This window comes from Symphalangus syndactylus, chromosome 13 (genome assembly GCF_028878055.3).
Source record: "Symphalangus syndactylus isolate Jambi chromosome 13, NHGRI_mSymSyn1-v2.1_pri, whole genome shotgun sequence".
In the NCBI taxonomy this organism is placed as follows: domain Eukaryota; kingdom Metazoa; phylum Chordata; class Mammalia; order Primates; family Hylobatidae; genus Symphalangus; species Symphalangus syndactylus.
Window position 1 is genome coordinate 117,686,376 of NC_072435.2, and position 19,193 is coordinate 117,705,568.

Genomic DNA, 19,193 nt, shown 5'->3' on the forward strand with positions numbered 1-19,193 from the left:
AGCAGCTTTGTTCATTTTCACCCCTCTGTGAGCCTCCCCCATTTGTCCTTCACGCCTGCCCTCCTCACAGCACTCTGCCTCCTTTGTTCCTGATATTTGGGACCCATTTCATTTTCATCATTTACCTTTCCAAGCATCTTATTCCTTGGTGTCTGACTTTCCACTCGTTGACCTGGTGGACTGTTCCATATCACCCTTTCAGTTGACGTGTGTTGTTACAGGAGCATCTTTAGCTGATGCCTAGATCAAAAACACCATGAGGTGTTTACCAAGGACCCAGTCAATACTCAGTGTGGTGCCAGGGACTCAAGATATCTGGGTGCAACTTAAGGAATTCACTCTCTAGAAGTCCAGAAATACGCAGGCAGAAATCAGCAGGCAGCTCCCCTTGGAGCTTCATTGAATGCATGGCAGTGAGCAAAGTGGTGATGGCAGAGAGAGAAGGAGAGATTGCTGTGGGCAGGCTCAAATAGTCACGGCGAGCAGGATGCGCAGATGGGCTGGGGTGGAAGGAGGCACGAGTCCAGCCTCACTAGGGCCAGAGGGCTGGGAGTGGCCTTGACCATCCATTCGTTTCACAAATAGTTACAGCTGCTGTGTTTCAGGGTATAGGTCTGTAGTAATGAACAAAACAGATGTATTCCCTGCTCTCATGGAGCTTACAGTCTAGAACAGAGACAGATGTTAAACAAGTGAACACATAAATGATTACAAATTGTAACCATTGCTTGAAAGGAGATGTGAAAACGCTCTAAGGGAGAAAAAATCAGGGTAAGAGAAGACTTAACTTTAGATTGAGTGGGCAGGGATTGAAGAGGTGCTGTTTCTCCTGAGACCTGGAGGATGCGAATGAGCCAGCCAAAGACAGTCTAGGGGAGAACATTCCAAACAGAGGGAACAACAAGTGTTCAGGCCTGTGTGTGGGGCCTGGAAAGAAGGCTGGTGTGGCTGGTGCACCATGAGGGAGACAGAGAAGGAAGGAGGGAAGAGGGGCCATTTCCCAGCAGGGAATGCTGCCATTTGTGTTTCCAGAAGATTCCTCTCTTGTGTGCACAAAAGGATTGTAAGAAGGTAAGAGTGGAAGCAGAGGCCGAGCATGGTGGCACATGCCTGTAATTTCAGCACAGGCCGTGGCCAAGGAGGCTGAGGTGGGTGTATGGCTTGAGCCCAGGAGTTTGAGGCCAGCCTGGGCAACATAGCAAGACCCTTGTCTCTACAAAAAAATGTAAAAATTAGCTGGGCATGGTGGCATGTGCCTGTAGTCCCAGCTACTTGGGAGGCTGAGGTGGGAGGATGGCTTGAGCCCAGGAGATCGAGGCTGCAGTGAGCCAAGATTGTGTTGATGCACTCTAGTCTGGGTGGCAGAGTGAGACGCTGTCTCAAACAAACAAAAAGAATGGGAGTAGAAAGACCAGTGAGGAGCTTTTTGCGCCAGAGCTGTTCAGAGCCCTGAAGTGAGCAGTGTTCTAGAGAGAAGAGGCTGGCAGCGTGACTCACAGTGGTGGGGGAGGGGAGGGCCCAGATACTTATTCTCCACTTGGGTTGGGAGTTGCCGCATGCCTTGACCTCTAGGAGCCACAGTTCATGTGGGGAGCTTATCTTTCAGGTGTTTAGAGGGAGAGAAAGTTTGAAAATCACACACTAGGAAGTGGAGAAACCCCCAGGAAGGCCAGCGGGAACAGAATTTCCAGCCAGATGAGCGTTGAAAGGAGCTCAGATCTCTCTGTGGGGCCCCGGCCTTTGCTGATAAGGCTGGGCTGCCTCTTGGATGTTTCAAAGTGTTTTCTCTCCATTTCCATAGGGCCATGCCAATATTATCTCCTGCCTCTGCGTCAGTGAAGACAGACGGTGGATTGCCACAGCAGACAAAGGGCCGGACTGCCTGGTGATTATATGGGACTCCTTCACAGGGTAGGCTTTGTGCAGCCACTTCTTTTTTCCCCAAATTTCTGTAGAGTATCTGCCACTGTGTGACAGTGACAGAATGAGTAATGCCAGTGCCTAGAAATTTGATTTGTTGGTGTTCCACAGTAGACTGGCTTATGCTGACTCACATTAACCTAGCTCACACAAGCTCAAAGCATAACCCAGATGGCAAATCTGTCATTTACAATGAGAAACATTACTTCTACAAGGACAGATTTTTTAGTGGCCGGTCATGCTGCCTCTTCTGGGCAGTTCTTAATGGTTGCTACCAAGTGTTCCTGTCTATCCCTGCTCCCCGTTCCATACATTTCTTGTTGGATATGTTCGATTTAGATCTGTTTGCCTGCCATGGTTTTAGGTATAGTAATGATGGGAGGCTTTCCAAAGCTGCTGTTTCTCTGCAGTCTCTCTCTAACAACCCACCATTGCCTCCTTTCTTTTACAGTGTAGACAGGGTCTCGCTCCATTGCCCACGCTGGAGTGCGGTGGCGCAATCGTAGCTCATTGCAGCCATGAACTCCCAGGATCAAGCGATTCTCCTGCCTTGGCCTCCTGAGTAGCTGGGACCACAGGTGCATGCAACCATACCTGGCTAACTTATTTTTGTAGAGAGGAAGTCTTGCCATGTTGCCCCGGCTGGTTTTGAATTCCTGGCTTCAAGAGATCCTCCCATCTTGGCCTCTCAAAGCACTGGGATTATAGGCGTGAGTCACCTTGCCTAGCCTCTTTTTAAATATTTTATTTTATTGTATTATATTTTTGTAGAGATGGGGTCTTGCTTTGTTTCCAGGCTAGTCTTGAACTCCTGGGCTCAAGCCATCCTCCTGCCTCGGCCTCCCAAAGTGCTGGGATTACAGGCATGAGCCACCGCATCCGATCTCTCTTTCTCTCTTTTTTAAGTTAACAGACTTTATTTTTAGAACAGTTTTAGATTTACAGAAGAATTGGGAAGATAGTACTGAGGATTCCCATATACCCCACACCCAGGTTCCCACCGCAGTTACATCTTACATTACTAGGATCAATTTGCTATAATTCATGAACCAATATTGACACATTATTATTAACAAACATCCAGGATCCCACCCAGGAGACCACATTCGATTTAGCTGTGATGGCTCCTTAGGCTCTGCTCGACTATGGCAGTTCCTTAGACTTTCCTTGGTTTTTGATGACTGACAGTTTTGAGGAGTACAGGTCAGGGATTTGGTAGGGTCTCCATCTATTGGACTGTGTCTGATGGTTTTCTCATGATAAGTCTACCAGCCTTTTGACACACTCTGGTGTCTAAGAAATGAGTTGCAGTGACCCTCTTAACCTGGGGGTAAAAGGCAGGCTCACTTCAATCAAGCGTCAGATAAACCAGTCCAGGTGGTGAGGGGAGGCTGACAGCCCACAGACTCGCTGGCACTGGAGCTGGGTCCGGAAGGCCAGGGTTCTGTACCCTCCTTGTATGTGCTTCCGTAACTCACTCTCCTCCTTCCCCGGCTGGAGGCAGACTGAATGGAGAGTCTCTCTGGTATCAAGGTTGTCATCCTGTATTGCCTTTCTTCCTAACTCATAAAATTCACTTTTTCTGGTCCCTTTTCTGATAGTGCATCCAACAAGGAATGGTGGAATTTCTGTGGGCTTGAGCAATGCTGCTCAAAGTGTAGTCTGCAGGCTGAGCTGATCTGTCAGCTGGTCCTGGGCTATGTTGAACAGAAAGTACAGAAAATGAGAGGGGGCCTTTGGGAACTGTTAGAGCAATTTGTTTTTGCTATGGTATTTTTATTTTGTGAAAGTATTTGACCTGGGCTGGGTGCAGTGGCTCATGCACTTTGGGAGCCTCCCAGCACTTTGGGAGGCTGAGGCAGGAGGATCACTTGAGGCCAGGAGTGGGCAACATAGTGAGACTCTGTCTCTACAAAAATTTAAAAGTTAGCCACATGTGGTGGTGCATGCCTGTAGTCCCAGCTACTCAGGAGGCTGAGGCGGGAAGATGGCTTGAGCTTAGGTGTTTGAGGCTGCAGTGAGCCATGATCATGCCATTGCACTCCTGCCAGGGTGACAGAGTAAAATCCTGTCTCAAGAAAAAAAATATATATTGGTCTGCAGTGGAATAAAAGTTTTTAGAAATATCTTTCACCACAGATAGTTTGCAAAGTGCTAGGCAAGCAGATGCCTAGGCAGTTGGGGGATACTGTGGGGCTGAGCACGCCACCTTGTGTGACAGCCCTCAAGCAGGAGGCCGTCTTATCTGCTGAGGACATTGGGAATGGGGCTGGTAGTTTGGGCTGTGGGATGTGACATGGTGTAATTGATGAGAATGCAGTAGAGGTCCACCAAATGAAGGGAAGGAACTGTAGGGTTTCAGGGAGGGGCCTGGCTGGGGACAAAAAGCATGAGCCTGCAGCAGATGGTGGGTGGGGGAACGTGGTGATGCTTGTCCAGCTGTGCTGGGCAGGGTGGGAGTAAGAACAGATAATGTGACTGGTGGTGGCTTGCCTGGGTAGGAGAATTGGAAGGGGAGAAGGGAAGGGGCCCAGGGGACCTCAGAGTGACATGAAAGAGCAGGTGGCAGGAGGCAGGTGTGAGTGCGGGCTCTGGCATCCACCTGGGCTTCCATGCCTGCTTGGTCGTGGTCTGCTGTGTGACTTGGAGGCCCAGAGAAGAAAGTGACTTTCCCATTTGTGAAAAAAGAATAATGACGTCTACTGTTTTTTACTTTCCTTGGGCTGCTGTAACAAATTACCTCAAACGATTTACTCTCTTGCAGTTCTGGAGGCCAGAAGTCTGAAACCAAGGTGTCGACAGGGTTGGCTGCTTCTGGGGGCTGTGAGGGAGAATTTGTCCCAGACCTCTCCCCTTGCTTCTGCTGCCTGCGGGTGACCCTTGGTGTCTTTGGCTTGTGGACGCATCCCTCTAATCTCTGCCTCCATCTTCCCGTGACATTCCCACCATGCATCCATCTGTGTCTTCTTGAGGACACTGGGCATTAGATTTGGGGCCCACCCTAGTCCAGCACAACCTCATCTTAACTAACTACATCCACAAAGGATCCCTGTGTCCAAATAAGGTCATATTCTGAGGTTCTAGGTGGGCCTGAGTTTGGAGGGGCCACTTAGCTCATTAAACCCAGTGCACAGGATGTTGTGAGGATCACTAGAGCACAGCACCAGGCCATGATAGAGGATCCTAGATGCGTTTTCTTTCTTAACTCCTGGCCTGAGGCAGAGAGCAGTCAGATTCACTGACAAGATTGTTCGGGCCTGGTTGGGTAGGTGGGTGGGGAGGTAAGAGTTCAACAAGTGAGTCCAGATGCACGAGGAGGTTAGGAAGAAGTTGGGTTGAATGTTCTAGAGTGGGGGACACAGGAACTGCTCTCCCACAGGTGACCAGTCACCTCCAGGGGATCGCATTACCCAACCCTGATCCTCATCTGACTTGACTTCTCTGTGGCATCTAACACTTCATTTCCTGTGGCTTCTCTGATCTCACATCCCTACAATACACGGCCTTTGTGTCTGGCTTCTTTCACTTAGCATTGTGCTTGAAGGTTCATCCGTGGTGTGGCACGTGTCCTTTCTGTGGCGGAATCATATTACATTGTATGGATAGACCAAACAATGTATGGTCTTTCATCTGGTTTTTTTGTTTTGTTTTTGTTTTTGTTTTTGTGAGACAGGGTCTCACTCTGTCACCCAGGCTGGAGTGCAGTGGTGTGATCATGGCTCACTGCAGCCTTGGCCTCCAAAGCTCAAGTGATCCTCCCACCTCAGCTTCCTGAGTAGTTGGGACCACGGGTACATGCCACTGAGCCTGGCTAATTTTTTTTTTCTGGTAGAGACAGGGTCCTGCTATGTTGCCCAAGCTGATCTCGAACTCCTAGGCACAAGTGATCCTCCTGCCTTGGCCTCCTGAAATGCTGGGATTACAACTGTGAGCCACTGCGCCCAGCCTCATCTGTTGTTGTTGTTGTTGTTGTTGTTGTTATTTTCGAGACAAGGTCTCACTCTGTTGCCCGGGCTGGAGTGCGGTGGCACAATCTCAGCTCACTGCAACTTTTACCCCCTGGGTTCAGATGATCCTCCCATCTCAGCCTCCCAAGTAGCTGGGACCACAGGTGTGCACCACCACACCCAGCTAATTTTTTTGTATTTTTTTAATAGAGATGGGGTTTCACCATGTTACTCAGGCTGGTCTCAAATTCCTGGGCTCAAGTGATCTGCCTGACTCAGCCTCCCAAAGTGCTGGGATTACAGGCGTGAGCCACCATGCCCGGCTCATCTGTTTAATTTGTAAAAAAATGATTTTAGTACATTTTAATAGAAAACTGTTAAATTTAATGAAAACCAGTCCAGGCATGGTGGCTCACGCCTGTAATCCCAGCACTTTGGGAGGCCGAGGCGGGTGGATCACTTGAGGTCAGGCGTTCGAAACCAGTCTGGCCAACATGGTGAAACCCCATCTCTACAAAAACACAAAATACAAAAAAATTAGTCGGGCATAATGGTGCACTCCTGTAATCCCACCTACTTGGGAGGCTGAGACAGAATCGCTTGAACCCAGGAGGCGGAGGTTGCAGTGAGCCAAGATCGTGCCATTGCACTCCAGCCTGGGCGACAGAGCGAGAATTCATCTAAAAAAAAAAAAATAATGAAAACCGATACATTTTCATGGAAAGCACTGGCTGCCATCTCCGATCTTAGTCTTCTTTCTAGAGGTAATCAATTTGGTGTGTTTCCTTCCAAAACATTTGCTTTTGTTTTAAACACACGTATATGGATAACTTCATGTAGTTTTTCTCCACAACATTGTTGGTGTGATCTTTTCCCAAACAAATCTGATTGTGTTGCCACCCTGATTAAAACCCTTTAGAAACTGTCCATTGTCAAATCAACTTACGCTACAGGGGACACGCACCCTGCATTAGGGCCCTGCAGACACTTCCCCCAGAAAGTGAAATGCCCGCTCCGCAGAGCCGTCTGCAGCTGCTATACGCTCTCAGCTGCAAGTAATGGCACATCCCAACTTAACCACAAGGGAAGAGTGTTAGCTCATGCAGTAGAAGCCTGCAGTCGGCCAGCAGAAGGGTCAGAGTTCTTCAGGTGTGTCTCATCTCTGAAGCCTTTGCTGACCAACACCTTCATCAGACAGAGCTGCCCCGTTACGATGTTGAGCCGCTGTTTTTTCCTTATTTGTGAAACTGTCTCTCTACTAGACATGAAGCAACTTGAGGGCAGTGATTTTTAAAAAAAAATTTCACAGTAAAGCGTATCTGTGGTTAATAATGCAAATGCTATGTTAATATGAATTTTATGATATCCCAAGTGATTACTTTGGGACCCAGAAAAGATTATTCAGAGGCTGTTTTGGTTTTAGGATTAATATTCATTTTATTAGTGATAAATTAAAAACTGTAGTTCTTCCTCCAGTTTTTCGTTCAACTTAATCTTACTCTGTTTATAAATCTAGCATATTTTTGCAATCACCTTTGAGGAGGCTTTGATTAATGTTTGGCCCCACTTACAAATTTGGTTATTAACTCCTTTTAAACATGTAAAACTGCATTTCAATATTTAAGAGATTTAGTTTCGTTAAGTTTTTTAGTAGTCTGATTAACAAACAAATCCTTCATGGTACTTAAGTAATTACTGCAAATCTAGTAAATTAGACATAAATATGGTAAATCTTAAGTTTCCTTAAGTGTTCTAATATTGTTTATAAACCTATTACGATTTTAATTTAAAATCACAAGTCTAAATCAACTACATATTTTAAATTAGCATCACAAATCTAATCTGGTAGCAACTCTGGTATGTCAAATTCACTTAAACATTACAAATTCCTAAAAAATGAACAAATTGTCTTATCACAAATATGTTAATAATGCAGGTCTGACTGACATCATCTTCTCTATATTCAATTCCAAGTATCTCCAGGGATAAGATACATTTTCTCACAAAGGACTTCACTGTGTTATTTCCAATCATTTTGGGATTGCCTTCCCAGGCGAATTTTTGGGGCTACTTCTCAGTGGGATGAAGTTTCTCAAGTGACAGAGAACCAGAGAAGTCCTCAGCTGGGACACAGACTTGATGCCAGCCAGTTGGGACCCTGATGTGACATACAGAGATACTGAGGCCTGTTTATCTTCACTGTATCTAGGACTCCATAAACAAACAAAAAAGAACCATGCAGCCCGCATTCCTGGTTTAAGTCGTGCTACCACCCACTTTTCATTCCAGTGGGAATCAGTAGATCTCCCCCAACCCAACCATTACAACTTGCATCTTCGCTTCCACTGCCTCTGTGCTTTGGCTGTCTTAGATACTTGCATGTCATCTCATTCTGGGTATTTCAAGGCTGTGTTGGAATCATACAGCTCTAAGGTCTTGTCAGTAACACAGTATGGAAGTGTAAGAGCAAAAAAATAAAAGTTCCTCCTTACCCAAACCCCATCTTCAGAGGAGCCATTGCTTACAGTTTGGAGTCTATTCCTCCAGAGTTTTTCAATACACACACACACACACACACACACACAACACACACACACACACGATTAGGATGATACGATTGTTTTGCAGTTTGCTTTTTTTCACAAATTTTGGTCACTTTCCCAATCTACCTCATTCTTTTTAAAGGCAGCAAAGTTTTTATTTTTATTTCTATTTTTTATTTTTATGTGTTTTTTTTTTTTGAGATGGAGTTTTGCTTTTGTTGCCCAGGCTGGAGTGCAATGGTGTAATCTCGGCTCACTGCAAACTCCGTCTCCTGGGTTCAAGTGATTCTCCTACCTCAGCTTCCCAAGTAGCTGGGATTACAGGTGCCTGCCACCACACCCGGCTAATTTTTTGTATTTTTAGTAGAGACGGGGTTTCACCATGTTGGCCAGGCTGGTCTCGAACTCCTGACCTCAGGTGATCCACCTGCCTTGGCCTCCCAAAGTGCTGGAATTACAGGTGTGAGCCACCATGCCGGCCTTTTTTTTTTTTTTTTTTTTTTGAGGCAAGATCTTGCTCTGTCACCCAGGCTGGAGTGTAGTGGCGTGATCTTGGCTCACTGCAGCCTCAACCTCCTGGACTCAAGCGATCCTCCCACCTCAGCCTCCCAAGTAGTTGGGCCCACAGGCACGTGCCACCACGCCTGGCTAATTTTTCCATTTTTGGTAGAGACAGGGTTTTGCCATGTTGCCTAGGCTGATCTCGAACTCCTTAGCTCAAGCAATCCACCCACCTCAGCCTCCCAAAGTGCTGGGATTACCAGTGTGCAACACTCTGCCCAGCCTAGTTTCTTATCATATGGTTATGCTATAATATCTTTTTAAACAATTCATGTATGGTATATTAAGGGACATTTGTGTTGTTTGATTTTTGCTATTAGAGCAGTACCACGATGACTGTGAATTTTCACTGACCTTTGTTTACTTTTTCCATGATTTCCCTAGGAAAAAGTCGTAAGAGTGGAGTTACTGGGCTGTAGGGTGTATGCATTGAAGGTTTTGATAGATACAGCCAAAGTGCTTCTAGAAAAGTGCTGCTCCTTTGCATTCCCACCTATGTAGGAGAGTGCCCGATTCCCTGAGAGCTGGGACGTTGTCCTAGTCATCTTTTCATATTTACATCCTTCCTGCCAGGCACAACCTGGCACAGAATCAGTGCCTGGCACCTAGTGAATGAGAAACTAGAGCTTGTGAAGAGGGCAAACAGCAGGCCCTTGAGTTAGGCTTGACTACTGTTGTTGTTGAGGTTAAATTCGCATAACATAAAACTGACCATTTTAAAGCATATGGTTCAGTGACATTTAATACATTTACACTGTTAGGCAACCATCGTCTCTATCCAGTTCCAAAACATTTTCACCGCCCCAGAAGGACACCCTGCACCCATTATCTGTCTCTGTGGGTTTGCCTATTCCGGCCATTTCATACAAGTGGACTCATACACTACGTGCCTTTCGTGCCTGGCTTCTTTCACTCAGCATCGTTTCCAAGGCTCATCCGTGTCATAGCACGCATCACTGCTTCATTCCCTTTTATGACTCAAAAAGATTCCACTGTATGGATAGACCACATTTTGTTCTGTTTTGGAGAGGTTTGGGCTGAGCTCAGACCTGCCCTGGGCCTCTCTGGGAAGCCAGGGAGACCTCAGCAAGTGTCGCCCCCCCTTGTCCTGTTTTGCAGTATTCCTGTGCACACAATATTTGACAGCTGCCCTGAAGGGAACGGCATCAGGGCCATGGCCATGACCCACGACGCCAAGTATCTGGCAACCATCTCAGATGCTGAAGTCCAGGTAAAGGCCCTGGCCCTTTGGGTCAGCATCAGCGAGCTGGCCGACCTGTCCAGCATGTCCCCATGGGCAGCTCTGTTCAGGCTGCATGATGTCTGTGATATTCTCAAAAGACCAGACTCCACAGCACAGAGTCTGGGCCTCTGTCCTTAGTTACTTGAAGTTTTGGGGTCACCACAAGAGGTGTAAGTTACTTCAGCAGACTTCACAGACCTTCTCATGCCCCTGTCTCTACTGTCACCTACAGAAGGTATGCATCTGGAAGTGGACTTTGGCAGTGGAAACGCCAGCATGCACTCTCGAACTCCCCACAGAATACGGTGTTCAGGTGAGTTCAATTGGAGCCTGTAAACATCAACCTAAAGTTATACAGGTGCCAGGCCAGGCTGGGTGTGGTGGCTCACACCTGTAATCCCAGAACTTTGGGAGGCTGAGGTGGGTTATCACTTGAGGTCAGGAGTTCAAGGCCAGCCTGGCCAACACGGTGAAACCCTGTCTCTACTAAAAATACAAAAATTCCTTGGGCGTGGTGGCACATGCCTATAGTCCCAGCTACTTGGAAGACCGAGGCATGAGAATTGCTTGAACCTGGGAGGCAGAGGTTGCAGTGAGCTGAGATTGCGCCACTGCACTCCAGCCTGGGTGACAAAGTGAGACTCTGTCTCAAAAAAACAAAAACAAAGTTCTACTGATGTCAGGCCAAAACCTACTTTTTGTTTCAGTAGAGGTGTGTTATGTTGCAGTAGAGTGTTTTTTTTTTTTTTTTGAGATAGAGTTTCGCTCTTGTTGCTCAGGCTGGAGTCTGGAGTGCAATGGCACGATCTCGGCTCAACATAGCCTCCGCCTCCCAGGTTCAAGCGATTCTCCTGCCTCAGCCTCCCGAGTAGTTAGGATTACAGGCATGCGCCACCATGCCTGGCTAATTTTGTATTTTTTTTAGTAGAGATGGGTTTTCTCCATGTTGGTCAGGCTGGTCTTGAACTCCCGACCGCAGGTGATCTCCCCACCTCAGCCTCCCAAAATGTTGGGATTACAGGCGTGAGGCACTGCGCCCGGCCTCAGTAGTGCTTTTAAAACCCTTTCATTCCCTGATCTCATTTTACTTGAATATAATAGCTAATATTTTTCAAGCACTTATGTTCCAGAGTCTGCCAAATTCTTTACTTACATTATCTCACATAATCCATGCAAACATGCTAGCAAAAAAGATATTAATATCTGTGGAATACTACCATTAATTATTAAATAATTTGTCTAAAATCACCCACCTGGCCGTCATTCTTATTCTAGAAGTGTTCTCTTAACTACTTCGAACCTTGTAAAACTAACTCTGAGGAGTATAGGGAAGTTATTATTATTGCTCCCAACTTACATGAGGTGACTTGCCAAGGACACCCAGAAAGTTTCTATCAGGTCTCCTTATTTCCTGGGTCACTGCTCCCTGCTTTTGTGACTTGTCTTATTCATCCTTGCATGCTTCATTTGTCATATATTTATTGAGTACCTGTTCTGTGCCAGGCACTGTGATAAGTACATGACTGACTTGCAGGATCTAAAACCCAAACAGAGGGTTTGGGTGACTAGACTCAGCCAGGGAAATATGGTTATGCAGCCATATGTCCATCTTCTTTCCTTTCCCCCCAACGTTCCTCTTGCCCCTAAAAAATTTTTTCTTACTCCTTAAGGTTGTGCTAACACAGTAGCCACCAACCATATGTGGCTATTTAGGATGGATTTTTCTATTGCTGCAAAAAACGCCATTGGGGTTTTGATAGCAATTGCGTTGAATCTGTAGATCACTTTGGGTGGTATCATCATCTTCACAGTGTTGTCTTCCAATCCATGAGCATGGGATGCCTTGCCGTTTATTTATGTCTTCTTTAATGTCTTTCAGGAATGTTTTGTAATTTCCAGAGTTCAAGTCTTCACCTCCTGGTTAAATTTATTCCTAAGGATTTTGTGGTTTTTTGATGCTATTATAAATGGATTTGTTTTCTTAATTTCCATTTTAGAGTGTTCATTGCTAGTGTATAAAAAGGCAGCTGATTTTTGTATGTTGATTTTGTACCTTGCAACCTTGCTGAGTACACATGGTGATTTAAATTTAAAATAATTAAAATGAAAAAAATCTTCTTTGAGACAGGGTCTCACTGTTGTCCAGGCTGGAGAGCAGTGGCGCAATCTCAGCTCACTGCAGCCTCTGCCTCCTGAGCTCAAGCAGTCCTCCTACCTTAGCTTCCTGAGTAGCTGGGACTACAGGTGCACACTATCACGCCCAGCTAATTTTTTAATTTTTTACAGAGACAAGAGTTTTGCCATGTTGGCCAGGCTGGTCTCCAACTCCTAGGCTCAAGCCATCCACCCGCCTCAGCCTCCCAGAGTGTTGGGATTACAGGTGTGAGCCACCACACCTGGCCCTCTTCTTCTTTTTGCTATGCTTTCTTCTTGGGTATTGTCATCTATTCCCAAGGCTATTTACTTCCAAGACATATCCTGAAATCTTTCCTCTCCTTTCCACCTCTGTTGCCACCATCCTCGTCCAGGCCACAGTCACCTCTACCTGCATTATCTGGCCCGCTGGTCTCTCTGCGTTCACTCTTGCTTCACTCTCTAACAGTCTTCCCACAGCAGTCAGACTGTTTTTTTTTGTTGTCGTTGTTGTTGTTTTCTTTTCTTTTCTTTTCTTTTTTTTTGAGACGGAGTCTCATTCTGTTGCCCAGGCTGGAGTGCAGTGGCATGATCTTGGTTCACTGCAACCTCTGCCTCCTGAGTTCAAGCGATTCTCCTGCCTCAGCCTCCTGGGTAGCTGGGACTACAGGCACATGCCACCATGCCTGGCTAATTTTTTGTATTTTTAGTACAGATGGGGTATCACCATGTTAGCCAGGATGGTCTCGATCTCCTGACATCATGATCCGCCCGCCTTGGCCTCCCAAAGTGCTGGAATTACAGGCGTGAGCTACCGCACCCGGCCAGAGTGTTATTTTTATTTTTCATTTTTAATTATTTACTTATTTATTTATTTTTGAGACGGAGTCTTGCTCTGTCACCCAGGCTGGAGTGCAGTGGTGCGATCTCGGCTCACCACAAGTTTTGCCTCCTGGTTTCACGCCATTCTCCTGCCTCAGCCTCCTGAGTAGCTGGGACTATAGACGCCCGCCACCACGCCCAGCTAATTTTTTTGTATTTTTAGTAGAGACGGCGTTTCACCGTGTTAGCCAGGATGGTCTCGATCTCCTGATCTTGTGATCTGCCCATCTCGGCCTTCCAAAGTGCTGGGATTACAGGCGTGAGCCACCGTGCCTGGCCATATTTTTAAATACTTAAAATATTATATCACTCCTGTACTTAAAATCCTTTGGTGACTTCTCATTGTCCTCAGAATAACATTAAAATTCCATGACATGTGACCTCCAAGGTGTGATCTGATCCCTCCATCCATCTCCTAACGTCTACCATCCTGATTATTGTTTATCAGTTTGCATTTTCCAGAATTTCATGTATAATAAATGGACTCCATTTGCAGAGAGCTTTGGTTTCTTTCACTCAGTTTTGTTGTTGCACATATCAGTAGTGTATTCCTTTTTATTGTTGAATAGTAGTGCATTGAATAGGTATGTAACTGTTTATTAATTCACCGTTAATGGACATTGGGTTGTTTCCTGGTTGTGGCTATTGAAAATAAAGCTGCTGTGAATGTTCATGGACAAGTCTTTATTTTTGAAGGAGATTTTCCTTTGGTATAGAATTCTAGAGTGGTAGTATTTTCTTTCAGCACTTCATATCTTCAAGGATGTGATTCTGTTGTCTTCTGGTTTCTACCATTTCTGTTGAAAAGTCAGCTGTCAATCCCTATTTTGAATGTTGTGTGTCTCTCTCCTTGGCCCCCAGCTGCTCTTACAGATTTTTCCCTTGGTTTTCAGTAGGATTTTTGTTTTGTTTTGTTTTGTTTTGTTTTGTTTTGTTCTGTTTTTGAGACAGGGTCTCACTCCATCACCTAGGCTGAAGTTCAGTGGCACAGGTCACCGCTCATTGCAGCCTTGACCTCTTAGGCTCAAGTGATTTTCCCACCTCAGCCTCCCAGGTAGCACCATCACACCTGGCTATTTTTTTTTGTTTTTGTAGAGATGCGGTCTCGCTGTGTTGCTCAGGCTGGTCCCAAACTCCTGGGCTCAAGTGACCTTCCCACCTCAGTCTCCCGAGGTGCAGGGATTATAGGCGTGAGCCACTGCTGCACCAGCCCCAGCAGCTTTTCAGTGATTTGTCTGTGTGGAAGTGGGTATGTTATTGATTTTTGTAAAGCTTATCCTTTAGGATTTCTTGAACCTGAGATGTTATATCTCTTCTCAGTTTTGGAAAATTCTCAGCCATTACCTCTTTACACATTTCTTCTGCCACATTCTTTCTTTATTCTCCTTCTGGGGCTCCAATTACACATATGTTAGACCTTTTCTGGTCTTGTCCCACTGGTCTTTTATTTTCTTTTCTGTATTTTCTATCCTTTCATCTGTTTCTGCTTCAGTCTGGATGTTTTCTAGTATAATTTGTCTTCCTTTCCTGCTGACTAGTTCTTTCTTTGGCTATATCTAAATTTCTGTTAAACGATTGAGCAAAGTTTTGAATCATTTTTTTCAGGTCTAGAATTTCCATTTGATGCTTTTTTAAGTAGAGCTATCTGCTGAGATTCTCCATTTTGTCCTCTACTTTCCTGCATGTTAATCCAGTGATTGTCACATCTGTGTCTAATAACCCCAGTACTTGGATCTCCTGTGGCTTCTTTCTGCCAATTGCTTTTTCCCCTTGGTTTTCAGTCATTTGGATGGATCTTTTATCTTTTCTTTTTTTTTTTTTTGAGATGGGCTCTCGTTCTGTTGCCCAGGCTGGTCTTGAACTCCTGGCCTCAAGCGATCCTCCTGCCTCAGCCTTGCAAAGTGCTGGGATTCCAGGCATATACCACAGCGCCTGGCCTAGATGTATCTCTTTAATATGCCTGGCTATTTTTTACTGAATGCCTGATGTTGTGTTTTTTTAAAGTGTAGAAATAAATTTGAGGCTTGAGATGACTTCGTCCAAAGAAGACTGACTTCTGCTTCTTAAAGGCACTTAGCAGAGTGGTCAGCTTAATCTAATCAGAGCTTGAGGTTGTTTGAGGCTGATTTTCAGGCTTTGTTAAGTCTGCCTCATGCACTTGCTTTTGCCAGTTCCTTACCCTGCCCAGGCTTTTGTGCTGTTCTGATATGAATTATCAAACACTGGCATTAGTAGTTTATACTCCTGTGGTATGTAACATTCATAAAATGTTCAGAAAATGATAGGTAAGGAATAGGCGTGGAGACGGGGTGGAAATGGCAGAAATGGAACTTAAAAAGCTTTTCTCCAGCCTGTCCCTCAGTGCTGTCTCCTGTAGCCCTTCTCCCCAGGCTGTAGCCACCCACCTCCCATGCACATTTCAAACACATACCCCATGGCTCCCCAGGAAGAGCTTGCTTTGTTGTTCTTGCTGTGACTGTTTGGTTTCTGTATTTAAACTTTCCCTCACTTCCATAGTTTCTGCAGGGTTGGTTTTTGGGAAGGGAGCCAGCAGCCCATGCTATTCACCATCTTGGCAGGAATTAGAATCCCCTTCCAATATCTTGCATTCATTCCAAGATATTGTGTGGCCCTGTCAAATTTAGAAATGTATACGCAGCAGTCTTTATCCAAAAGGATACAGAATAAAGGTTATTGGTGAATATTGGTTCACTTTTGCTTGTTCCAATTTATTTTATTATTATTATTGTTATTATTTTAAATTGACCACTATCAGAAAAGCTTCTTACAGCCAGGTGCAGTGGCCCACACCTGTAATCCCAGCACTTTGGGAGACTGCGGCGGGTGGATCGCTTGAGGTAGGGTTCGAGACCAGCCTGGCCAACATGGTGAAACCCCGTCTCTACTAAAAATATAAAAATTAGCTGGGCGTAGTGGCACGTGCCTGTAGTCCCAATTACTCAGGAGACTGAGGCAGGAGAATGACTTGAACCCAGGAGGTGGAGGCTGCAGTGAGCTGAGATGGCACCACTGCACTCCAGCCTAGGTGACAGAGCGAGACTCTGGCTCAAAAAAAAAAAAGAAAAACTTATTCCAATTTATAGATGATGAATTATAATAGATCAGACTGGAAAGGGAACACATTTGACACGATTTTAATCACCAGTATTTAAATGATATTCCTATTTTTTACCAAATGCCATATCTTTTCTGTTTTATATTCCTACTCATTTGTTTTAATTAAAATTATTATTTAATTTTAACATTCAGCTTAACCAGAAACAGAAAATTTATCATTAATGTATTTTCATACTTTATATTTCAGAACTACATTACTTTTAACCCAACAAATAATAAAGAATTGGTGAGCAATAGTAAAACACAGGCAATATATTATGCATGGGTAAGTAGAAATATTTTGATTTGTTTTAAATGTGGGTAGAAGTATGTATTCATTCTTTGAGTACAAATGTGTCAGTAATGTAACAATATAGTATCTCTACTTAGGAAGCAATGAATATATATTAAAATGTTTTTATTTAACTATAGTATTTAGTCCCATTAGAAATTAGCATATTAAATCAAAAGCAAATAATTCAATTTTATTTATTAAATTTTATTGAAGTGATGAGGCAAATGTTTATTTGAATTTATTTAGCAAGACTAAAATACAAGTTTTGTGGTTTTTTGGAGACAAGGTCTCGCTGTGTTGCCCAGGCTGGCCTCAAATTCCTGAGCTCAAGTAATCTTCCCGCTTAATCCTCTCAAGTAGCTAGGATTAGAGGGGTGAGCCGGCCACGCCTGGCTCTAAAATACAGGTTTTTTTTTTTTTTTTGAGACCTTGGTCTTTTTTCCCTTTTAGAAAGGAATTAGCAAACAGATTAGTGATACATATACTGACACAGGGCAAAATCATGAGAATAAAAAACATTGAGGCTGAGCACAATGGCTCATGACTGTATTTCCAGCACCATGCGAGGCCAAGGCAGGAGGATCACTTGAGGCCAGGAGTTTAAGACTAGCCTGAGCAACATAACAAGACCTCATCTCTACAAAAAATTATTTAAAACAAATTAACAGTGCATGGGGATGCATGCCTGTAGTCCCAGCTGCTCAGGAGGCTGAGGCTGGAGGAGTGCTTGAGCCCAGGCGTTTGAGACTGCAGTGAGCTGTGATGGTGATGGCGCCACTGCACTCTAGCCTGGGCAACAGAGTGAGACTCTGTCTCAACAAAACAAAACACAACAAAACAAAAAACGTTCCAAGTTAAACATGGAATAGCTATGTGACTCAGCAATTCCAAGGTAAGATGTAAAAGAATTAAAAAGAAGCATTTGAACAAATACTTCTACACAAATGTTCACAGCAGCAGCAGCACTATGTGTAATAACCAAAAGGTAGAAACAAACCAAATGTTCATCAACTGATGAGTAGGTAAACAAAATGTGGTCTATCCATACAATGGAATGTTATTGTATGAAGTACTGATACATGCTGTGACGTGGATCAGCCTTGAAAGCATGATGCTAAATGAAAGACACTAGACACGAAAGTCACATGTTGCATGATGCCATTTCTATGGAACGTCCAGCATAGGCAAGTCCACAGATACAGAGTAAACTGGTGGTTTTCAAGGCCTGGGGAGAGACCGAGTAGCTGCTTAATGGTAGGAGATTTCCTTTTGGGGTTATGAAAATGTCTCGGATCTAGATGGTTGCAGCATTGTGAATGTATGAAGTACCACTGAATTGCACACTTTAACATGGTTATGATTAATTTTATGTTAAGTGAATTTTACCTCAATAAAAAATTGTAAAGCAAAACCAAAACACATTGAGTCACTGATTGTGAGTGATAGTCATTATTTAAGATATTTATTATAGCTTTATTTTATTTTATTTTTGAGATGGGGTCTCACTCTGTCACCCAGGCTGCAGTGCAGTGGTGTGACCTCAGCTCTGCCTCTCGGGTTCAAGCAATTCTCCTGCCTCAGCCTCCCGAGTAGCTGGGATTACAGGAAACTGCCACCATGCCTGGCTAATTTTTGTATTTTTAGTAGAGATGGGGTTTCTCCATGTTGGCCAGGCTGGTCTCAAACGCCTAACCTCAAGTGATCTGCCCGCCTCGGCCTCCCAAAGTGCTGGGATTATAGGCGTGAGCCACCGTGCCCAGCCGATTGTGACTTTACATAGTACTTAATGCAAATTCGAATTCTCTATTAATAAGGCTTTAAAACTTTAATAAATACCTTAAGGTTGGCCGTGGTGGCTCATGCCTGTAATCCCAACAGTTTGGGAGGCCGAGGCGGGCGGATCACCTGAGGTCAGGAGTTCGAGACCAGCCTGGCCAACATGGCAAAACCCCATCTCTACTAAAAAAAAAAAAAAAAAAAAAAAAAAAAAATTAGCTGGGCGTGGTAGTGCACTCCTGTAATCCCAGCTACTCAGGAGGCTGAGGCAGGAGAATTGCTTGAACCCGGGAGGTGGAGTTTGTCATGAGCTGAGATCACGCCACTGCACTCCAGGCTGGGTGATAGATGTGTTTCTGTTTGAGGACACCTTATTTAATATGTAACTCCATCTCAAGAAAAAAAAAGTCATAATCGTTGGTGGCATTTTTTATATTTTTTATGTATTTGCTTTTCTTTCAGAATGTTTTTAGGTATTTCCCAAGGCAGCAAGTTCTCTTACCTGTAGAAACTGCAAATTTCTGACCTTGTTTAGATGTATTTGTTTTGCTTTTATTATTAATGCAGTTCTTCCTTTGGAAACTGGGTCTTTTTGAGTAGTGATTATTTTTTCCTCTTATCAGTATGAAGAGAGGGATACACTGGCTCACAGTGCCCCACTTTTAACCGAAAAAGTAAGTATGCCTATTGCATTTTTGTCCATCAGATTTTGTGGAGAATAAATATTTATGTGCAAGCTTAGCTGCTTTGGGCTACTCTTTGTACATCTTGATATT

At 44.5% G+C, this 19,193-nt stretch overlaps 1 protein-coding gene across 5 annotated transcripts in view; it reads left to right on the forward strand.

Moving 5' to 3' along the window:
- The window catches only part of CFAP251 (cilia and flagella associated protein 251), an 84,993-nt gene that overhangs the window by 14,274 nt on the left and 51,526 nt on the right, over nucleotides 1-19,193 (forward strand). For 4 of the 5 annotated variants that reach the window (XM_055236961.2, XM_055236958.2, XM_055236959.2 and 1 more), the window contains exons 5-9: nucleotides 1,802-1,911; nucleotides 10,091-10,202; nucleotides 10,447-10,527; nucleotides 16,555-16,632; nucleotides 19,041-19,091. In XM_055236961.2, coding sequence (XP_055092936.1) covers nucleotides 1,802-1,911; nucleotides 10,091-10,202; nucleotides 10,447-10,527; nucleotides 16,555-16,632; nucleotides 19,041-19,091 — 432 coding nt within the window. The remainder of the gene's footprint in view (nucleotides 1-1,801; nucleotides 1,912-10,090; nucleotides 10,203-10,446; nucleotides 10,528-16,554; nucleotides 16,633-19,040; nucleotides 19,092-19,193) is intronic. The other variant, XM_063614651.1, reaches the window with a different exon arrangement.